The sequence below is a fragment of the Idiotropiscis lumnitzeri genome, chromosome 3 (assembly GCF_059441095.1).
Source record: "Idiotropiscis lumnitzeri isolate Australia: NSW breed Sydney's pygmy pipehorse chromosome 3, RoL_Ilum_1.0, whole genome shotgun sequence".
NCBI lineage: Eukaryota > Metazoa > Chordata > Actinopteri > Syngnathiformes > Syngnathidae > Idiotropiscis > Idiotropiscis lumnitzeri.
Genome location: NC_142393.1, coordinates 4,990,721 through 5,012,564, shown reverse-complemented (window position 1 = coordinate 5,012,564; position 21,844 = coordinate 4,990,721). Strand labels below are relative to the sequence as shown.

The window sequence follows — 21,844 nt, the reverse complement described above, 5'->3', positions numbered from 1 at the left end:
AATCATCATAAGGTGCATGGAAACACTCACCAGAGGAATCGAATGCCTATAAAACTAGCGTAAATATGGCATCGGTGTTGCGTACAAAAGTGTGAGGTCATGTCAGGGCACTTTATGAGGATTGGTGTTTATGATGGCTACAATCCCCTCAAGGTATCTCATGATGCGGCTTCAAAAATAAATAAATGAAACGCTGCTTTGTCGGCCTCACTCTCACAACTCAACTGCCCACTCTTATAAAGCGCAAGTTATTTCCCGTTTCTGGTGGCCCGTATCAAACTCGCTGGATATTCTCTGTCACTCACACACTTCCTTCCTCTAAACTGGATAATGTTGCGTAATCGAAAAAAAAAAGTAAACCGTCATTTGAAAAAGGTGTGTCATTTGGGGAAGTTCTTTTTCCATGATTCTGTCCCTTTAGTTGGTGAAAAGTAGCAAATAAGCCTGGAGTATTAAATGAGAAGAGTAAGCGTTCTTAGTAACGCGACTGTGAAATGCTTTCATCCAAATGCCGCAAGGATGAAGGATAATTGCCATTTTTACTGCATATTGAAGGAATTAGCTGGTTTTAGGGGCGGATCTATGTCATGCCGCGTGACTCAGAACCACACTGGGGCGGCTTCCATGGCAACCTAATTGTTAGGCGTCGTCTTGGTCTCATGATGTCAAAATGAGAGCAGCATGATGAGGACCATTTCAATACCAACTGTAAGTGAACCAGGAAATTTATTGTCGGAGCAAAACTGCGCAAAAAATACACAAAACACTGAATAGGTGGACGTGTGCATTCAAATTGCAGAAATTCAGATTAAATTAATCTGGTTTTAGTCCATTTTAGTGTCATCCTGAAATTTCACACTAACCCCCCAATATCTGCAACTTTTGACGAGTGCAGTTGAGTTTCATTTTGACATGACTTGCGCGAATTTGCAACGGTCTTTTTCTTTTCCTTATTTTAGAGGATCCAATTCTCGCCGGTTGAAAAACTGCACCACCTTAGTTTTCTATGCACCGGCCAAAGCCTCGTTTAATGTGCAAGTTTGACTTGGCACGGTTTTACGTCTTGCTGTGTATTTGCACAAAGAGCCCACAAGATGGCACCAAAGCACTGTCTTGGTGTCAGTGAACTACGCTGACGTCAGTGCTTCTTGAAGTTCATCAGCATTATCCTTGTTTTTTTTTTTAAAAGGATGAACTGACCGCAGTTATCAGAACTCTTCATGCCCCAAGATGTTTATTAAATTTACTGCGCTAGTAGTGGCATCAAACTGTACTAGTACTGCAATATTGTATCGTATTTATTAGCATCAGTGCGTTACATGGGCAGACCAAAGTGTACAGCAAACAAAAGAAAACGGGCGTGTCAATGCACATCATCAGGTGATGATTGTGTGAGCACATCAACGTTTGGAGGGGGGGGTTTAAAAAGGCAGATTAGTTTTTTTCCTATTCTATCCTTTATAAAAAAAAAAAATTTTTTTTAAAAATAGCCTACAGGCGTCATTGCGAATCTGACGAGGAATCTTTGACGTCCGTGCTCTCGGTGGCCTCGCTGACTTCGCTCAGCTCTTTGCTGTCTCCGCCGCTGTCTCGTTCGTTTTCTCTGTCAGGGTCACCGGAACCGGAAGGCGCCTCCTGACCCGGCACGCGGGGGCCAGGCTTTCTCAGCTAAGGGATGTCACAGTCAAAATGACATTCACAATCATATTCTACACATCAAAGTCTACATTCACTACTGTAAACAAGCACAGAGAACCCACACTATGTTGCGGGTCATCATTTACACTCCAGTTGTATTGTGGATTTTTAAGACATTTTTGTTACAGTATGGAGTGCAGACCAAATTTAGTTACGTGCCTTCAGTGTAGTACCACATTGTACCACATTCATGCTGAGCAGCACTGAGCTCTACTGGATGGATGCTCCATTTGTGTGTGTTGCTACGCCAAGTGTGTTAAAGGAGCAGTTATTTTAAGGGTCATACTGTGACATCTATGCTCATTTGAGTTATCTATATAAGTGGAGCAGCAATAATTAATTGTCAGCAAATCAATCGTCAAATTAATCAATGATTTTAATAATGCTGGTCACCACGTTTACATTGTTTTTTATTTTATTCAGAGACCCAAGTTAACTTTTCTAGATGAATTTGATGCTGATTCCAAATTAACTCTTGTTTTTTTTTAATCAAGCACATAAGGTTTTTATAATAATCATAACTAACTCAAAAATATATATTATAGTAATTAATTTTGTAATATTTATGATTAAGTGCTACATTCAGCGGCAGGAGATTTTTTTTCTGAAACGTAACTGCAAATTAAAACATTTTTAAAAATTGTGTCGCGCAAACTTTTATGGGTTAAACTTAGAAACAAAAAATGAAAATATCTCATATAAAAACCTCATGTGCTACAAAAAAATAAAATTAAAGTCATTTTTAAAATCAGCCTCAAATGTTAAGGGACAGTAAAAGCCATTGGATTGAAATTTCTTGTTGACCATTGTAATCGATTATACGTTAAAATACCTTGTTGGACAATTTTAAATAAAAAATAGGCATCAAACGATTAAATGATAAAAAAAATATTGATGAATTTAATAATTGATTAGTTGACAATTAATCTTTGCACTAAATTATTTTTTTTTTGGTAATGATTGTGTTGGTACCTCATCTGCCATGTGGGCCAGATCCCTCTTCATGGCATATGCATCCTCCCCGTCTGCGTAATATTTGGGTTCTACTTCACTGATCCTGCACGGGAACAAGAAAGCCGGCTAATTTCTGTGCTACTTTCTCCATGAAACAAACGTGTGGGTGATACATTCCATATATCGAGGTTGAAAAACATGCAAGTACATTCAGCATAAATTGAATGTTGGCAACTTCTTGGTTGTTGAATTGCGTGTGGGCTCAAAAAGAAAAAAGGAATTCCACAACTAACATTTCTAAGTGAAAAAAAAATTAAAAGGTAAAACACCAAAAACCAGTACGAATCCAGCTGCCAAAACCTTTCTGATTTCTATAAAGTGGATGGAAAGGAACTTACTGGAACTTGAGTGTGTTTGAGTAAAGATGCAGGGCCGCTCGGTTGCTGCAGTGGGGACAACGACATGGTTAGAAAACATGGCATGGGCAACTCGATGAAAACCATGCGCGGTACCTTTTGCGTACGTGAAGCGAGACGTATTTGGCATTGAAGTTCTCAATCATGGCGCGGCTGGCCTGATCCATCAGCTTCTGAGCCAGACCCAGACGTCGATGGGAGCGCTTCACTGCCTGGGAGACATCCAAGGCCACTGCTTATTGTTTGACGCGTTCACAGCTGCTTTCTACTTTGAACTATTTAATAATTATATATTTGTCTACAAGTATTGTTGTTCAAATATCTGCTGCTTAAAGCGTCTAATTTGTTAGGCAATCTGTGGGCTTGCATCTGCAAGAATGGCTTTATTACATATTTTACTTTAATTTAATACCAATTGAAACATAAGCATAATAATAATAATAATAATAATTCAGCCGACTTCAGAGCACCAAGCTCTTGCTCAAACATACCAAGGATGTGATGTGTCCATGAGGTACATCATCTGGGTCCTCCTCCCTAAAAAAAAAAAAAAAAATGATCTATTAACATTAAAGGTTATTGAGTTTGGGGGCAATGTTATGTGTACCATGCTTACATCTTGGCCAGCACATAACCCACAATTTTGCCATTTTCATCCTCTGCGATGTACGATAACTGAAACATGCGGAACAAGAATGTCAAAAATACAAAAAGGAAAAGTGTAAAAAGATGAAGAAATGTGGACAACCTGCGGCCAGGACAATCCATGGTAGAAGTAGTATTTCATTTGGTAGTTTTCTGGCAGACACAGAAGGTTACAATGCTGCATATTCATAAGATCATCCGGCTGAAATGAAAGATGAGAGACAATTTAATAAAAAATGTCATTCAAACAAGCAGAACTAAAACAAATGACTGCAATGCAAACTTACAATACAGATGCCATACTATGCAAAGTCAAAGCAATACTAAAAGAAAAGAATTAATTACGTTAGTACTTATTCACACTCTGTATTTTAATAAAGTAAATGAGTCCAATCAGAATTTCTGAGACGCCCGCGACCCTCGTGAGGAGAAGCAGCTTGGATAATGGATGAATGGATCTGCATTTAAGCACATTTTAGGTGTGAGTACTTTGGCCACCCTTATGTAATATATAGTAAATGCATACATCATATACACACACATACAGACCTCCCCCCTCCGACATAGCATAAACAGCGTGTGCACACCATCCAAATACAAACAACACTTACAGTACAGTAATGGCTACAATGCTAATGCAGTTAGCAGTGGCAGCACGTTTAGTCGACTACGTGATGCGGCTACCTGAGCTAACCTTCTGTGTTGGCAGCATGATAGCAACGTGCTTACCCTGGCGTTTCGTATATTCATCTTGCTGAGTTTCCCGTGGGGCGGTGACTAGATTACAGCATTCAGATAATTCATAATAAAGATTACAGCACGACTTTACAGAGGCAACCTAGCTAACTTGTCTATTGGCTGGCTAGCAAAGTAAAAGAAGGAAGCTGGTATGAAGTTTTGCCATAGTAGCAACATCCTGTTCCGCTGACGGTGTGGGCGGACCCTTCACATTAAAAGTTATCAAGCCGCACTAACATCAAGCTAAAGCAACGTTAATGACGTTTTAGTTTGAAAAGCCATGTTGCATCTAATTTTATCAAATCATTGGGGAGAATAATTTAGCGTTTCTGGAGTATTGTTTGATTTTTGTCATGACATAAAAAGGCTTTGTTTGTTGTTGTTTTTTATTTGTTTTGTAAACACACACGTTTTAAAACAGTATGCCATTAAAATTAATTTGTTCAAATAGTCAAATAGTCCAGGCCTCGCCGCTACTAGCGAAACTTTTCAAAGTCTGAGTAAATAAAGCTCTCCCAAGGAAACAATTGGAAGTCACTTTAAATTGTTTCCTTGGCATTAATTTGCCATATGACGTCAAAGTAAGGTTGCCATTGTAACACGTGATTTAGTTGTAGATATTTTCATACAAATCCTAAACAATATACGCAATCCCCAAACTATTATACAAAAATGAAAATATTGACAATTGACAACTAAATCACGTGTCACACTATTGTTATGGCTTGAGCACAAAAACGGCGTTCTTCAGAAACGAAACCAGATTTTTTTTTTAATCTCTCGGGGACCGGTATGTGCGTGTCTGGGTGGGGGCGTCTGGGGAAATATTGTATTTTCATTACTTCACTTGATTATTTAGAGCTAGAGGTTCTCACTTTTTGTTTATTTTCCAATGAAAGATAATATGACAATATACACAAGCACACTCAATATGAATATACTAAATTTGGACAAAGAAGATTCAACAAAATAGTGTAAAACCCGTCCCAGTGTTCATTGATGCACACAGTCGGCAATCGAAACTGTCGCTTTAAACCCACACACTACACGATAGTACGGAGACTAACTGCCGGAGCCAATCTTCCCCAACCTGGCTCGTCCCCTCTCAACGACGCCACCCACCACTCAACTGACACCGCCCTCACATACATGTGATGTGCACTTTTTTCGGTTACCATTTGATGACGTGTCTTTTGCGCGTCCGCGTCACTACGGCGCATGCGCACTCGACCAACAGTCGTGCTTTGCTGATGTGGACTAGCGGACTTCCTTTCCTTTTCCCAAGCCCGTCGTCACCGAACAGCAGCGTTGCATTAGAACTTTTCCAGAGCAAGACTTAAAATCACAACGCGTAAAGCCACAAAAGCTACAATGATTCGGATAGCTGCTGCATTCCTCGCCCTGCTGGTGGTTGCATGTTCGGGTAAGATAGGTGATTCGAGCCGACAGTTTTCCAAATGCTATGGAGCTATTTCGCTAACTAGCTACTACTGGAAATCTGTGTTTCAGTAAAAAGCCCTCTGAGCATGTGTTCCATCTTCTTCATATTCGGCTTAATGACCGTGTATTATATGCTCTTTGCCCTTTGAGGCAAATCTGTCCCTGACTGTCAACTGCATGCTACTAGTACTACTAGGGTAAATTACAATAGTTGTAAATCTAACGCTTCACTAGTAGTACTAGGAGTGCACAGATGTCAACTAGTGCAGTTTAGCCACAACAGTAGTTGTTCTACTAGTGTGCCGACTTGTCTTACTAGTGGGGACAAAGAGTATACTAGTACTACAAAATAAACACGATATGGAATTATCCACATTTCCAATTTGAAGTGGCAGCTTGTTCCAATGGCTATCATACTGCATGTACAATGTTTCCCGTGACAGGAGAGAGCTGCACAGAGCCAGCCATCACCCCGTCGGCCTACACCACCTCGGACGCTGTCATCTCCGCAGAGTCTGTGTTCATCGTGGAGCTCAGCCTGGTTTGTGCCAACGGAGCGCAGGTAAATTCACATCAAGTTGACATGCAACCGCAGCAGAGACCTCACCAAGAAACATGAAGCCTTGGTTAACCATTAACATTTGTTAACCAGTGCTTACCATTCCTAACAGTCCCTGACGATTGCCAACCGTTGCGACCACTAACGGTTGCTTGCCATTGGTAACACGAACCGCTGTTAACCATTGTGCCCCCTTGCAGAGCGTCACTCTGTATGCTGATGTGAATGGAAGACAATTTCCTGTGACCAGAGGCCAGGATGTTGGCAAGTACCAGGTAGGCCTCTGGTACTTGACACATTTTTAACATTCAGTTCTATTTGATTTTTATAATGCCAATGGACTATGTGCACCAGGTTGGTAATAAACTTTCAATATTGCCAGTGATCGTTTCCATTCAAAATTTAGGGAAAACTCACACACTTAAGATGCCAGAAAAAAAATAGAAATAGTCAAACTAATTTGTGGGCAAGCTAATTTTAGTCATTCAATCCAAAGCAAAGTAACACATTGTAATAGTCATTTAAAACACCCACCATTTTATGCTGCTGTTCATTCACTTCTATAAATCCATCCGTATAGGTCTCAGGGGAGCTGGAATCTGTCCCAACTGACTGAGTGAGAGGCGGGTCAAACCCTGCAATTGTCACCAGTCAATACAGAGCACATGCAGACAAAAAAATGGACTGGTCAGCGTTAGGGCACATATTGACAAACAACTTTCCAGTGGGTTGGGATTTAGTACATTTGTTAAACTCTGAATGTGTCAGTGTTGGGCAAGTTACCTCCAAAATTAAATACTGTAATTATAATACACCAACAATGTAATACAATAGTTCCAGTAATATTGCTTTGTCTTGATTGACACTTAGTAAGTACTGTACTCACCATCTGATGGCTGTGTCTGTGCCCTCGTAATCCTAACACGGCTTTGACTTGATCCTAGGTGTCCTGGAGTCTTCCTCACAAGCAGGCCAGCTCAGGGACTTACCAGGTCAAGTTCTTTGACGAGGAGTCCTACAGCGCACTGCGCAAGGTTAGCACCAGATGTTAAGCTAGTCAAGTCATTTTGCTTTTTTGTCTTCGCCTGGAATGAGAATTTGTGTGTTTTGTAGGCCCAGAGAAACAATGAAGACGTGAATGCCATTCAGCCTCTATTCTCCGTCAACGTGGACCACAGGGTGAGTCGCGTGTCCCTTGAGTTGACTTTTCTTCAGCGGAAGCTACATTAGTGGGCAAACCGAAAATGGCTGTTTAAAATGCTCTGCTCCCAAAAACCTCATAAGGCTTTTCGGTTCAATTTAAGTCCGATAACCTGACTTTGTGTAAACGTTTGACACTCATTTTCCACCTTTTTTTGACGTTCTTAATGGAAGGTTGATGACTGTCTGATGTTGCGCCTTTGTGACTTCAGGGTGTATGGAGCGGACCGTGGGTGTCCACTGAGGTGGTGGCGGCCCTGGTGGGAATCCTACTCTACTACGTGGCCTTTAGCGCCAAGAACACCATCCAAGCATAAACATCTACATTCGGATCTTAAGAGACTGAATACCGGCGGAAAACATCTGCTTTGGATTCAGAGACGGTCAGCAGTCTGTAGGATTTTTTTTTTCTTGGTTTGTTTTTTATTTTTTATTCAGACTGTGTCTGTTGGTGCTCTCAGATGGACTTTGCATCAGTTATTTTTCTTACTCTCAGACTGCCAAGCTGGACTGCTTGGTAAGCTGACATGTCAAATCAATAAATGAGTGCTTTTGGTCTTCCAGTCTACAGCACATTTCTTCTGATTTTACATACTGCACTTGGATTGACAGATATTCTCCATGTATCCGATTTTTTTCATGAATTTTTATTATATTTATATATTAATTTTGTTCAGACTATATTCATAGCATAGTTATTAAGAGGCATCGCTCCCCTATTATCCTGACTTTCTGTATTCATTTTTTAAATTTCTTTCCATTCAAATTTAGTCAAACCAAGACACAGGAACTGGAATGGCTTCTATCATGGCTTACTCTATGACGATAAAAAGAAAGGAAAAGGTTTCATGTCGTTGATGCTCATTGAAATGCATTGGGAAGATTGTTTTTATGAACCCAAGAAACGCTTAAAAAAACACTGATTAACCTCCAATATGAATTTTCCCCAAAAATATGAATCCATTCTATTTCCTAATAAATCAATTGTAGTTTGTATTAAGGTATTTAGTAGCGTAATTAGACAATATATAACAAATATTAATGGGCCTATTTCCCTTGAAATGTTTCACTAAATCCGAAAATAGTTTCTCGCCATCAATAATAATTTAGCTGTATACCAGCTAAATTGGTTGTACCAACGCACCTTTTTTTTGGGGGGGGGTCTCCTGCAAAGTGATGCTTTTTGGAGGTGCGAGGATTCCGCTACCCATTCCAGCGATATGAATGAAGTACTGCGAGTGGAGGAGCATTCTGGCAAAGATGTGGGCAGTGGAATTCTGGACGAGGAAATCCATGTAAAATTATGAGCGGGAGACCAAGCAAGCAGTTAGAGATTGTAAATTATACTACCCACATTACAGCGTGTTGTGAGAGATCATCCACGGGAAATTATTTAATTTGACTTCATTGGTCCAAAAATGATTAACTACAGAAAAGATTGATAATTTGTGTATCCACCTGTTGCTGTTAATATAGGATGCAGAATGTCACATGGACTCTTGATTTTTTTTTTATTAAGAAAGGACATATAAAAAAGTGGAAATGACTTCAAGGTGGCATGCTCACGTCTCCTCCATCGTGTCACAAAATCCAAGCTCACATGTTTCACAAAGGTTCTCCTCCAGGAACTGGCCCAAGCAGCCATCAGTGCCACAGACGCAGGGCACTTCCTGTTGTTGGGACAGCGACACCGTGTGCGCGTCGGAAGAATAATTCCACGTCAGTTCAGTACCTGCCTTCACCACACTAACACAAACCCACACACACTTACTCAGGCTTCGAAAAGTACAGATTACACCTGCGTCACTTGTTGTCGTTTTACCTGTTGGTGAAGAAGGCGATGATGGGGAAGTCGGGGTCATGCGAGTCCGTGAAGACGTTCTGAATGAAAAGGTTCGGCTGGCAACTGTGCTGCAAGAGACGAGACAAAAACAATATCGAAGGTAAATTTTTTTTTCAGTTCTAGACACCTTAAATATTCGCGACATCTTTACATTCTTTTGAGCTGCAATTCTTTTTACTGGTGTTGTGGTCCACTTACGTTTAGGAAGCGGCTCACGTTCCCTTCCTTTCTGGCATCCAGCAAATAAACATCCTCTGAGTTTACAACCTTCTTCAAACTCCTTTCATTGCCGATGCCATCAACATTGTTTGGTGACGCCGAAGCTTTCTTCGCCTTGTCTTTGTTCGGATTCGCGTTGACATCGGCTGGTCTCTGGATTACTGGAACATGCAGTGGCGGCGAAGTTGGGTCGTCAGGATTTTCCAACAAGTTGCTCCCCTCCAGTACGGGCGGTGCCAGCCACTCGGTGACTACCTCCACCTCGTCATCCGATGGCAGGTCCACTCTGGTCAGTTTCGGGGGTGGAGGCTCAGTGGGTCGCTGGACCCGCTGCAGGATCACGCCTGGAGATGTCAAAACATGTACTTTTACTTTGAAGGATGGGAATTCAGAGTCAGAAAAAATACATTTGTAGCCTAGGGCAGAAATATGAGCCTTTGCGCCTCTGGGACTGAGCATCCCTCTCCTAACACAACACGTCATGGATAACGTGACAGACCATGAAAAGAATTGGCAAGACTTGGAAAAAAGGAAACAAAAACCCACAGCGCATTTTCAGACAAACAGGGAAATGAAGAAGTATCGTTTGTGTTACCTGCATACATGCACACGAAGGTACCAGCATCCAAGTCATCGCAGCAGCGCACACCCCAGCCACAACGTTCTGTCCAGAAAACTTGAAGACGGACTCGGATTCCTCTCTGGACGAGTCGATTCTGACAACGAGCATGATCGCAGCTGCACCACGGCCCGCACTCAAACAAACTGTCGTTATTCAGAAGAAGAAATAAAGAACAGAACAGAAATCCTTGATTGGTATAAACATGTTTTGGGAAGCTGAAAGGATTGACAGTTGACTGATCTGTTTATGGTTAACTCACCCGGGCGTCACAGGATGGGAGAGTCTCTGATAGTTGTAATGGTTGCCTGCTCCCGTCATGGCCATGCAGGCGCAGCGTTGTGCATCCAAGCATCCATCCGTACACTCACAACAAGCATCAAACATGGGACCGCGGGTCAGGAAGCAGCCATGCGGCCAGCGCTCCTTCCTGTAGCGAAATTCAGATGGCCGGGAATCACCGGGGCCCACACACAACTCCACTGGGGTCGGCTCAGAGCCGCGACTCAGGTCTATCTCAGGGGGCTGGCTACCCTGGACTGTCGAAGGGTCCAACTGCACCGCCATGTTGAAGGAGAAATAGTCCAGCTGGAGGGAAGAGCAAGACGTATCATTTGAAAGTCAATCACACAAAAAAGGTTTTGGTAGACAGGATATTTCAACGGGAACTACATCGCAACAAATGGTAATGGTAGTGGAATATGTATATCTCTCTAAGTAAAAAAAAGATACAATGTATAATCATTCTCAAGGTCATGAATCATAAATTTGATTGAATCACAGATCATTAGTACGTGCTAGGAATTTAGCCGTATGCATATATTATTAATGTTCATTTTTGTAACGTGAATATTGGAAGTATGGGACATTGACAATTGTTTAATCATATCTTGAAACAATACGTGAGTTAATGGAGGACTAAGAAACAGTATAAAGTTCTGAGAGTATCACAAGCGAGGAATTGCTTGGGTTTATTCATGATTGAGAGGCTTTTGGAAATTTTAGTTAGTTCTTGTGAGTTTGAAGTGGGCATTCCATAGTAACTTATCAATTACAGTATCACTCCTAAATATTTATATTCCTTAATACTTACTAGTTGTACACCACCTATATGAATTAGAAATTCTTTGATATTTTTATAGTTGCCAATTACCTATAATTTTGTTTTATTTTGATTAAAATTAATCTGTTATGATGAATCTTATTTTTTTCATTTTATTGAGCTTTCAAATTACTGTACTCATGAGTTCATTCTGATTGTCACTACTGTGGAATATATTTGTGCTATCTGCAAACAAATTAGTTTTAATAATTTACATACATTGAGTAGAAATGAAGTTGAACAGCTGAGGGCCAGCACTGACCCCTGGCGGACACTACAAGCAACATCAAGATCATCCATTTTTACAAATTGAGTTGGTTCTAATAAGTAATTATTTAACCAGTTCTCAGCTATCCCTTTATTTGATTATTACTGACTAAAAGTGAGTGATTTACAGTATCAAAATGCCTTTTCCCCCCACTTCATTGGTCCCAAGCTTATTATATAGTTACAATAAAATGTTTTTTTTCCATCTGCTCGCTACGTATAGTGACAGGTAGAGCAATAAAATGCTCCTCCACTACATGGCGGAATGTCCAGTTAACTAGTTGCCTCAATAAAGCTTGTGCGACACTGTATCAACTCACAAAAATTCCACCTTTCAGATACCATTGCTACATGAGCCATGGTAAGAAGCTGACCTGTAATACATCGAAGCTTTCTGTGGCCAGCAGGAAGCACATCACATCGTCATAGTTACGGAGGCTGTGCCCACAGGGAGCTTTGTAAATGACATCCCAGTGGCTTTTATCTTCCTCCTCATCTTTCTGCTGATCGTCGCTGGCTCTGCCCTCACTGATCATCAATGGCCTGGCCACCATCCTTTTGAAACCGCACAGCAGCGGGACCTTGAGCGGGTTCTTAGCCCAAAACAGCAGGGAGGATTGTTGCTTGCCTCGTAAAGTAGGTAGGCACATCTAGAAGGAGATGGGCAGCTTCAGAACAGGAAGTGAATGTTGGTGGTCAGCTTGCTCGTACCTTGCAGCACACGTGCGGCTTGTATAGCGGCTGGATGAGCAGCAGAGGAGGCAGCAGCTGATCTTCAATGGCTGACGAAGGAGGTGTGGGCGTGGGGCTGTGGCGCTCCCGCTTATTGTCTGAGCAGGTGGACAAAATCAGCAATATATTTAACATCCTTACAGACTGTTTTTCCATGCACAAATTGTACGTTTCGGGCAAAGTATATCCTTATAATAATTGTCCATCAAATTATGAACAACAGCACTTTTCAAAATGTATTCTTAGGCTATATGAAGAAGTATGAATGAAAGAATGATTAAGTCTTATTCAGTGTTTCAGAGTAAAGGTAAAGTGTTTTATTGTTTTACACCACTTGTTTGGAATAAAACCCTCTACTATCCAATGTGTTGTCATATTATTTTGGAAAATCAAATCAAGTACTTCTTTCACTGCATAATTGTCTGCCATAACATGAAATGTCAGCTCAGTATTTTCTTTGATTTGATTATGGCCTTTTTTTTAATCAGCTCTTCCGCAAATAAAGTGATACTTTGTTTACTATTAAATACTACACCTGTGCAAATGTAGGTGAAAAAGAAGGTTCTCTGGAATGTTTCAAGCACACTTTTGAGCACTTACCGCAGAAAAAAAATATATGGCAGAGATGATCAAATTTGACCCACAAGCGGTACATACACAAATGTTGGATTACCAAATTGGTGTCAATGTCATTCTTTCATTTTTTTTTACCACCAATATGAAAGAATGATGTTTTTAATGTTTACATTTTGAATATTTTGGTCCCCTTCAGGAAAAAAAACACCAAATTCAACGGAGAAAGACGGTGACATTTGCAGTATTTTCATCACTTTTAAGCGGCAAAGGGGTTCCAAGTTCACCTGCGATGTACACAAAGTTAGCGTCGGCGAGTTACCTGCACCAACAACCACCTGAACCACCGGGATGTCGCCCACAGGAGACAGAACCGACCACCCCAGACAGTCGAATAGCTTCAAAGCCTGAACCCGTTCTAATGGACCAGAAGCAAACATCAGACAGGAAACTAAATGCCAGAAAAGATAAGCAGAGAGAGAAAACCTTTGTCGGTTGCCGTGTTGGACCTCAAGACTTCTCTCAGGTGATCCAGCCGCTTGGACATGACACTAAACACCTGATCCACATTCTCCTTGGCCCAGAAAGCTTTAGCCCGCTCTGTGAAAAAAATATATACCTTTTTTTCTTTCAATAAATCAGTCAAACAGAACACGCTTTTAAAAAAAATACATTTCTTCCAGCGCGTCTACAACTTGTTACTTTCATTCAACCAAAATCTCACCAACATCTCGACGATCAAATGAATCCTCCATTTAAATCCAGGCGAGCGATTTTAACAAATATTTTGCATACGAGTTAAAACCAATTTGTGATGACCGCTAAGCTAGGTTTGCAGGCGCTCTTCAACTGGGTAGCATTCGTGGCTAAATTAACTACATCAATTACATTCAAGGGCGACCGCCAATAAATTAGCCGTAAAGCAGATGTCGTTGTCTTAGCTTCAACGTAACGGTTTGGCTGCCATTATATTTCTGGGCCAAAAGTCATTTTATTTTGTTGTCCGATTCTTCCACCACACAATGCGCCGGCCGGCTTCCGTAAATGTTTAATATTTGTACCCCGAATTTGGTCTGGCAGGCATAACGTTTGCCGGTTTATGCGTAATGTACTATATAGCATACAGCAAAACAACAACAACAACAACAACAAAACTACAATAGAAATGTAAAAAGGTCTTTACATTCAATTTGGAAAACTTGATATTCATACACCAAGCCGCTCAACACTAAAAATGAGTAAATAAATATTCCTAAAACATAAAAAGAATACATCTTTAAGCCCCAAAGCGTTTTTCTTCATTTGTATATTACCATTTTCTTTTATGTCTTTACATTCAATTTGGAACACTTGATATTCATACACCAAGCCGCTCAACACTAAAAATGAGTAAATAAATATTCCTAAAACATAAAAAGAATACATCTTTAAGCCCCAAAGCGTTTTTCTTCATTTGTATATTATTTTCTTTTATTTAATATATGCGTAACGTTTGTTGGAACCCGTATGAATATTATATTTATTAATCTGCGGAAAAATCACTCGAAAATATTTTGCCTGGGAGAAAACCAAACAATTTTTGACATTGACCGGCCACCGTAGTAACTGTGCAATACGTTCAGTAAGGATAATGTCTTATCAATAAATGCACTGTACGCAGTGTTGGAGGTTTCTGCTGTTTAGTCCAGAGAATCCGTTCTATGACGTTTTATAATGTTTAGCACAGAAGTTCAGTAAATAAGACAACAAACTCATGCACGCACGTGCTGCTTCCGGCATGCTTTTGTAACTGGTAGACGTCAAGTTACGCAAGTCGGACTGGATGGAAAGCAAAGAGCGTCTATGAGAGGTCAGTTAAACATTTATTCGTGTGATTAAGTGTGATAGGTGCCCCTGTGCCTGTGTGCTATTTATTTGTACACATTACTGTTGCAAATGACACAATTCCTAGAATGTTTTGGATTAGACAGTGTGTCCAAATCATTTGACTGGAAGCGTGTTTTTTCATTAAAAGATGCAAACTATTAAGGTCGTAAATTGTACTTTGTACGTGACCCGTCTTTTTAATTTAAATAGCGGGACAGCAAAATACTAAAATTGCTTGACTTGAAAATATAAAAATCGATTAAATACAACTAGAAACTATTTCGAAAAATGTGTAATTCTCATATTTTAAAAGTCGACAATTAAATTACTACCCTGGAAAATTATATTCAAATAATATTGTAATATTTACAGGATGTATTACAACACACGCAGGGTTGCCCTTTACGTTCAAATAGTCAACTGAATGGAATATTAATGAGGGAGTTGCACATTCCACTGACAGACGTGCCCCTCTACAAGGGCATCGTATCGACTATCGGTTTGCATTTCAAAAGAATGATGAAACCTACTCGGATGAGATGCGAACTGTCTTCTAAGGCAAATCGAGCAGGCCAGTTGCGATTGAGTCAATGTCCTGGGAAATAAAATCACCTGAATCAGAATAACCACAAGCATGTCTTATATAGTCTCAGGAACAATCTATCAACACTGCTTTCGTTTTGAGGAAAAAAAGATAACCTAACTAAAATCTATAAAATCGAAATGGAAATTTAGAAAAATGTTTGTCACAATTTTCTTATTCTCACTACACTGGGAAAATGGTGTGTTGAATTTAGTCAATTTTATATTGTTGAGTGGTTGCACAAAATAAAATCATCTCAATCAGAAATTTAAATAGGAGTTGGTGTATTTTATAGTCCGATACGTCAAAGAGCAGTTTACTGGCTCTGACTCTGAATTAAGTTCTAAAAGTGTGACATTGTCGTAGATGACTGCAGTGTGGCGGTCAGTGAGTGAGGCATTATGGGCCATGTGTGCCGCCGACGCCATGTCTATGCCCGTCCACTGGTACTACAACATCCATGACATCAGGAAGGACTTTGGGGGGTGGATCTCTGGATTCGAGTCACCCAGAATCAAACACCCCAGCAGCATCCTCAGCCTATCCAACACCGGTGAGGATCAGTCCCCCCCCCCCCCCCCAAGTGTTTAATCTGCATGTTTCTTCAAAAATGTGATTGTCATCATTTGATGAAGCTGGTAGTGGCCGCACTTCCTGGTCGTCTGCTGCCAACAAAGTGGAGGTGGTGGGTAACATCATCCTCCATGACAAACTGAGCTATTGGAAATCTCCCGGTGGCTCCGTCCACTATCACCAAGGTACTGCCTGTTTGTTACACGTACTTCTGGGTGGCAAAATTACGTGTTCCGTCTTGAATTCCACAGGTCTGAAGGCAGGTAACAACACGCTGAATGTGCTGTGCGCCCTCCGAGCCGCACACACGCTGGCCGGCGGTGACTTCGCTGACATCTCGCATCCTGACGCTCGAGCCGCCGTCCTCGCAGACTACGTTCACTTCTTGACCACACCTGGCACCCACGCCGACACCTACGCCGAGTCCTATCACCGATCCTTCTTTTCTGAATGGCAGGACAACAAGCCGACTTCCAGCCAGGAGGTACAAAAAAAGAAATAAATAAATTGAGCTGGGCCGAAAATGCAAACAACACGCTGGGCTCGTCACCAGTTGGTTGTAGAGCATCCGAAAATAATTGAGAAATAATTAATCAGCTATGTAAATCTTTACACCGGCAGCATCCCTTTCGTTGTTCTATAAAGGTTCTAAAGTTTGCGGAGGAACGTACCAAGAAGAAGCTGAAGTTGTTTCCGGACAGCCAGCTCGATGCAATCGGATGCCTGACCATGAGCATCCCCTTCATTATGCTGTCAGCCTCAACCAATGAGGAGCAAGCGGTGAGTACCACACTCAATGAGAAGAACATGACGCCACCTTGTCCTTCGGGGTGGCAAAGGGTCAGTTAAAAAAAAAAACTTTCCACGTCAGCACTAGTCACTTGCATTTTATCCAAGGTTATATTTTATTTATTTTTTTTATACTTATAATTGTTTTTTTTTTATCTTGATCACATGTAAAATACTTCTTTAAAAAAATTAAAACTAATCCTAAAATTAACTAAAACTAAAGTAAAAACTAAAACTAATAAAAACAAACATACCCGCCCTGAAAACTAAAAAAAAAAAAAAAAAAAAAAAAAATTTAAAACGAAATAAAACTATAAATAAAATTCCCAAACTATGATAACCCTGTTTTGTATCCACTGGAAGAAGTACCCTGGCACCTGCCGTTTACACACACATGAAATATGAACTTGACTTAACGCTAGGATTCCCTTTTGTCACTTCTGATTCTCCAGGTCTGTGCTGCAGTTCACTTTGTAAAGCTCTCCCACCCCCACCCAAGCGTGCCCGAGTACGCATCCATCTACACGAGAGCACTTCATGCTGTGCTGGGGGGTGCCAGTGTCCGTCAGCAGGCCGAGCTGGCCCTGAGGACGCTGGGAGCGTGGGACGCCTGCGAGAAGTTCAGTCGGCAAGCTGCGAGGTGCGTACCGACAACCACACGACAATTTACGGCATGTTTTTGCCTCACAACTCCACCTCCGGTTTTTAGAACATGTTCCATTTGATGATTTCAAACACGGTACATTTAAGTTATTTTGTTTTAGGTTTCCAAAGGCGTCTGAAGAACGACTAAAGGTCCATCAGAGCGCTGTCAGTAGTCTCGGCCTGGCGTGCTACACCAAAGGTGCCACCGTGCCACTCCTGATCATTTTCTTTATGACTCCCTTCCTTACTCTGACATTGTAATAATATTAATTATTTTTTTTTGGGGGGGGGGTGATCCTCCAGGAGCTCTTTCCAGCATGTTTTACCTCGCCCACCAGTTTCATGACGACCCTGCAGCAGGAATCCTGGCCAACACCAATTGCGGAGGTTTGAACGCAAGATTCTGAGTCATTTTGAAGAAATGAATGACTGAATCACATTCTGACAATGATGTGATTAGATTCCGGCCTTCCCGTGATTTAATAGATGCGATTCCTGCTCATTTTCAGGAGAGAATTGTAACCGCGGAGCTGCACTGGGGGCCTTGCTGGGAGCGGGAGGATCGTACACCAAGTCCACCATCCCACAGGACTGGAAGGACCAGTTAAAGGATGCTCAGGACTATATCCCAGACATACTCAAATTTCTGCAGTACTGACAATTGCCATTATGACACCAATCCAAAGAAACCACGACAGCAGCCCTTTTCTCTTCTGGTTTACAAATGCGAGGATCCGATTCGACTAGTTTTTGAAATGATTTGATTTTCATGGAACCGCTGCAAACACATTGTCACATCCTCATTGCAGCCACGAGTGAATTAAAAATGTCAATAATGAATAAAAGCATTCCGTTTGTGTCTACAATCATGTTGACTGAATATCTGATGAAGGGACCTAAAGGGATTTGTGGAAAACGGTTGGCTCCAAAGTCCAAAGAGACAAAACCAACAGAGCTGAGCTGTATTTGGGCAGTTTCCACATGGCCTGTGTTCACGTTTCACGTCCATTTTTGACCTTTGGTCAGATCAGAATAAAAATGGCGACAACAAGCAGACGCACTACGCCGCTCTTCTTTCTTGGACTTCTTTTGGCTTGTATCCCAGCATGCATTGGGCTTCCTGAAGGTCAGTACTCCGCCTTCTCAACTTGTTCAACTCTGCGTTATCTTTCTCCTCAATCAAAACATGGCGGAACCTTACGTTAGAGAGCTAATTGATCATGTTGATGTTCACCGTAGCGTTGGGCGTAACATTGGTGACCGCATTAGCTAATAGCATTCGAGACAACAAGTGACCCCGCCTCTCAACTTGAGGTCCAGCTGTCTTTTATTTAACCCGAAACAAGATTGGCACAACATGAATGGACTCAGAACACTTGACTCAAATCTTAAATGCACAATTTTAGGACTTCAGACTTCCTCGTCTAGACTTGACTTTGACTCTCTACCTGAGACTCGACTTGACAGAACTTCCCTGTTTATGGTCAAAACTGTATCAAGGTAATTGTTTTGTTTGTGACGGAAAAGTTATTTTTATGTAGTACATGCAAACTTTTAAACCGGCCAGAGTGTTGATGGCCACCTCAGGACGCAATTATCTAGCTTTTACGATTATTACATTCAGATTCACGAATGAATTTTTGATCTCCACGACAAAAGAATTGCAATATGCAAGATTTGCAATTGAAAGAGAAGAAAGAAAACAACAATGACGTCTAACCGCTGTTTATCCATCACCATCAACCACACGCACTGATTTGTAAACTTCGTTAACTTCACAGCTGGTCAAACACGAACCAAGGTTCATTTCACTTGTGTGTTTAATTAAGAAGACGAGTAATAGTCCGTTGAACGACTGTGATTGGACAGCTAACGAATGCAAGTTCTGTACAGACTATAAGCAAAGTGGCTTTCTTACTTGACTTATTACTTGCTAAACCCAACTCATGACTTGACTTAGTTGACATCAACTCGTTCACCACCAGCCAAGTAAAAAAATAAATAGGATCTTTGACGTCTTTAGCCGTCAATGGCATTAAACGAGTTAAGTGGGGACTCCAATTGATGCGCTTACCTGTTGCCGCAGTAACCTGGTTAAGACTTAGAAATACTTATGACTTGCACATATGTGACTTACTCCACCCCTCGTTGTTGAAACAGGCATGTTCTTGGGGAGACCCGACGCAAACGTTTTCCTGCATCGAACCCGTCGAGCCAACTACTTCTGGGAGGAGCTGAAACAAGGCAACCTGGAGCGGGAATGTCTCGAGGAAAAATGCTCCTATGAGGAGGCCAAGGAGATCTTTGCTCTGCCGCAGCAGCTGGTCAGTGTTTTTTTTTTTTTTAGTCCAGTTGCCGAGGTTTCTTCTAATATGGCGCAATTGCTTTGCAGGAGGTCTTCTGGAGAATGTACACAGGTGAGTCTGTCTAAACGTAGCAAGGCGGCTTTTGATCAGCTTTCTTACGCGAGGTGTGTTTCTAGCTGAGGATCACTGCCTGTCCTCTCCCTGTAAGAACGGCGGAACTTGCACTCGCAAGATCGATACTTTTGTCTGCCAATGTGCGTCTGGATTCCACGGTTCTACTTGTGACAAAGGTAAGGCCCGCTTGCATTATGGACTGACATTTGGACATGTATCTACTACAATATGTGTCTGTTTCTTTGTAGTGCGCGTGACCGCCAACGGATGCCGTTATAGGAATGGAGGATGTGAACATTTCTGCAGAGAGTTTCCCAACAGGACACACTCTTGTTTCTGCGCGACAGGATACCGTTTGGATCAGGACAACAGTACCTGTAATCCACAAGGTCAGAGCAGTTTAAGGTTGCTTTAAGAAGGTTGCTTCTCAAATAGTTGGGTGTGCCCCCCCTAGGGTAACATGCTTTTTTTTCTGCCGTACTACAATAAAGTTTAATTGCACCTCCACTCCAGTAGTTGGCAGTGGTGCTCTCAATGCCTATTTTGCGCAGGGAGTATTATAACTCTACGGTGTCGGTTTGTTTTGCCACGAAAATGCTATCATTTATAGTTGCGGAGGAGAGTGCGTGGTGGCGGGAATTGTTTTCTTCTTGCTAGAGCGAGGGGGGGAACAGAAAATAATTGAGAAGCACTGCTTTAAGGTTATTGCAGATTGGCTCTAAGTTTAGCGGCGCCTTCTGCTGTGTCCTAGACGCTGTCCCCTGTGGACGACCACTGGTCCACTTTGCCCCGAGAGTTGTCAACGGAGAGATTTGTCCCAAAGGACATTGTCCCTGGCAGGTGAGGGAGATCCTTCAGGGTATGACAATCTCATAGTGAGGTACAGACAAATGAATGATAAAAATGACTCCCTGCCGCTCAGGCACTCCTGACTGAGAACCACCACCATACTTGCGGCGGAATCGTCCTCTCCGATCAGTGGATACTGACGGCAGCTCACTGCGTGTGGAAGAAACCAAACAACATCTTGCATGTCGTTGTGGGTAAGGCGATCAATGAAAGCGCTAAGCTTGAGGCCACTTGCATATGAAATGTCATCTTGTCTGCCTCTATTTGCTTCTCTGAAGGCGAGCACGACCTCGAGACGGACGAAAAGACGGAACAGAAGCGCAGAGTGTCCAAAGTCCTGATGCACCGTGGTTATAACCAGTCCAGCTACGACAGCGACCTGGCCCTGCTGAAAGTCCACCGTCCCATCAAACTGGGTCTCTACGTCGTCCCCATCTGTCTTCCGGCTAAAAACAGCTCGTTCAGCCGCACGCTGGCGGCCATCCGACACAACACCGTGTCAGGCTGGGGTCGCCTGTCACTGCACGGATCCACGGCCAGACTGCTCCAGCGCCTGGCACTACCGCGGGTCCCGCTGCAGGAGTGTCGCCTGCATACCAAACTCAACATCACCCGAAATATGCTCTGTGCCGGCCTACAAAGGGGAGGCCAGGACGCATGTAAGGGTGACAGCGGCGGTCCTCTGGTGACGCGCTACAAGAAAACGTGGTTTTTGACCGGTGTGGTGAGCTGGGGAAACGGCTGCGCTGACAACAATATGTACGGCATTTACACCAAAGTCAGCAACTTCCTGGACTGGATCCAACATCAAATGAGCAGATGGTAACGCTCTGGAATATGCCAACTGATGACATGATACTTGGTTTCAACGAGTGACTTTTGTTTCAATAAACCAAACAAAGATCTTTTCTCCGGTGGTTGTCAACTTACTGTGTTATTTTCATCTAGCTAAAAAATGATGTATGCATAATGCCTAAAGTACATTTAATTCACTTAATACCATTGACGGCTAAAGACGTCAAAGATCCATTTTTTTAGTCGTAAATGAGTTCATAACCGAAAATACAATCCTTATTCTGTGAAATTGTACAAGGGTTGCGGGTGTGCCGGAACC

General features: G+C 41.9%; 5 protein-coding genes across 7 annotated transcripts in view; 3 read left to right on the top strand and 2 right to left on the bottom strand.

Annotated features, from left to right (window-relative positions):
* Positions 1-1,479: 1,479 nt before the first annotated feature.
* Positions 1,480-4,628, bottom strand: naa10 (N-alpha-acetyltransferase 10, NatA catalytic subuni). The gene is made up of 8 exons (XM_088290757.1): positions 4,443-4,628; positions 3,817-3,915; positions 3,685-3,743; positions 3,560-3,605; positions 3,165-3,280; positions 3,051-3,095; positions 2,671-2,755; positions 1,480-1,668 (listed from the first exon to the last, which is right to left on the bottom strand). The coding sequence occupies exons 1-8, from the start codon at positions 4,461-4,463 to the stop codon at positions 1,501-1,503; spliced, it is 639 nt and encodes a 212-aa protein (XP_088146883.1). The 5' UTR covers positions 4,464-4,628; the 3' UTR covers positions 1,480-1,500.
* A 1,029-nt stretch (positions 4,629-5,657) lies between these two features.
* On the top strand, positions 5,658-8,213 carry ssr4 (signal sequence receptor, delta). Its single transcript, XM_088290758.1, has 6 exons — positions 5,658-5,874; positions 6,335-6,453; positions 6,651-6,725; positions 7,395-7,484; positions 7,564-7,629; positions 7,863-8,213. Exons 1-6 carry the CDS (start codon positions 5,823-5,825, stop codon positions 7,965-7,967), a joined length of 507 nt encoding a protein of 168 aa, XP_088146884.1. The 5' UTR covers positions 5,658-5,822; the 3' UTR covers positions 7,968-8,213.
* Positions 8,214-9,052: 839 nt separating this feature from the next.
* setdb2 (SET domain bifurcated histone lysine methyltransferase 2) overlaps positions 9,053-21,844 on the bottom strand; it is a 29,529-nt gene continuing 16,737 nt past the window's right edge. Inside the window, exons 3-12 of one of the 3 annotated variants that reach the window (XM_088291748.1) lie at positions 15,402-15,466; positions 13,492-13,605; positions 13,328-13,423; positions 12,412-12,530; positions 12,075-12,350; positions 10,594-10,919; positions 10,308-10,477; positions 9,692-10,056; positions 9,473-9,561; positions 9,053-9,396 (exon numbers count right to left, since the gene is read on the bottom strand). In XM_088291748.1, the coding sequence (XP_088147874.1) occupies positions 9,213-9,396; positions 9,473-9,561; positions 9,692-10,056; positions 10,308-10,477; positions 10,594-10,919; positions 12,075-12,350; positions 12,412-12,530; positions 13,328-13,423; positions 13,492-13,605; positions 15,402-15,466 (1,804 nt within the window). In that variant the 3' untranslated portion in view covers positions 9,053-9,212. Of the gene's footprint in view, positions 9,397-9,472; positions 9,562-9,691; positions 10,057-10,307; positions 10,478-10,593; positions 10,920-12,074; positions 12,351-12,411; positions 12,531-13,327; positions 13,424-13,491; positions 13,606-13,729; positions 14,072-15,401; positions 15,467-21,844 lie in introns of those variants that run through there. The other 2 variants (XM_088291750.1, XM_088291749.1) reach the window with 2 other exon arrangements.
* Positions 14,606-18,515, top strand: LOC148339542 (uncharacterized). The gene is made up of 9 exons (XM_088291757.1): positions 14,606-14,854; positions 15,821-16,007; positions 16,090-16,212; positions 16,279-16,511; positions 16,673-16,807; positions 17,269-17,456; positions 17,581-17,660; positions 17,765-17,848; positions 17,971-18,515. The coding sequence occupies exons 2-9, from the start codon at positions 15,821-15,823 to the stop codon at positions 18,117-18,119; spliced, it is 1,179 nt and encodes a 392-aa protein (XP_088147883.1). The 5' UTR covers positions 14,606-14,854; the 3' UTR covers positions 18,120-18,515.
* f7l (coagulation factor VII, like) lies at positions 18,443-21,639 on the top strand. The gene is made up of 8 exons (XM_088291754.1): positions 18,443-18,587; positions 19,622-19,785; positions 19,854-19,878; positions 19,944-20,057; positions 20,130-20,270; positions 20,633-20,721; positions 20,804-20,924; positions 21,009-21,639. Exons 1-8 carry the CDS (start codon positions 18,443-18,445, stop codon positions 21,554-21,556), a joined length of 1,347 nt encoding a protein of 448 aa, XP_088147880.1. The 3' UTR covers positions 21,557-21,639.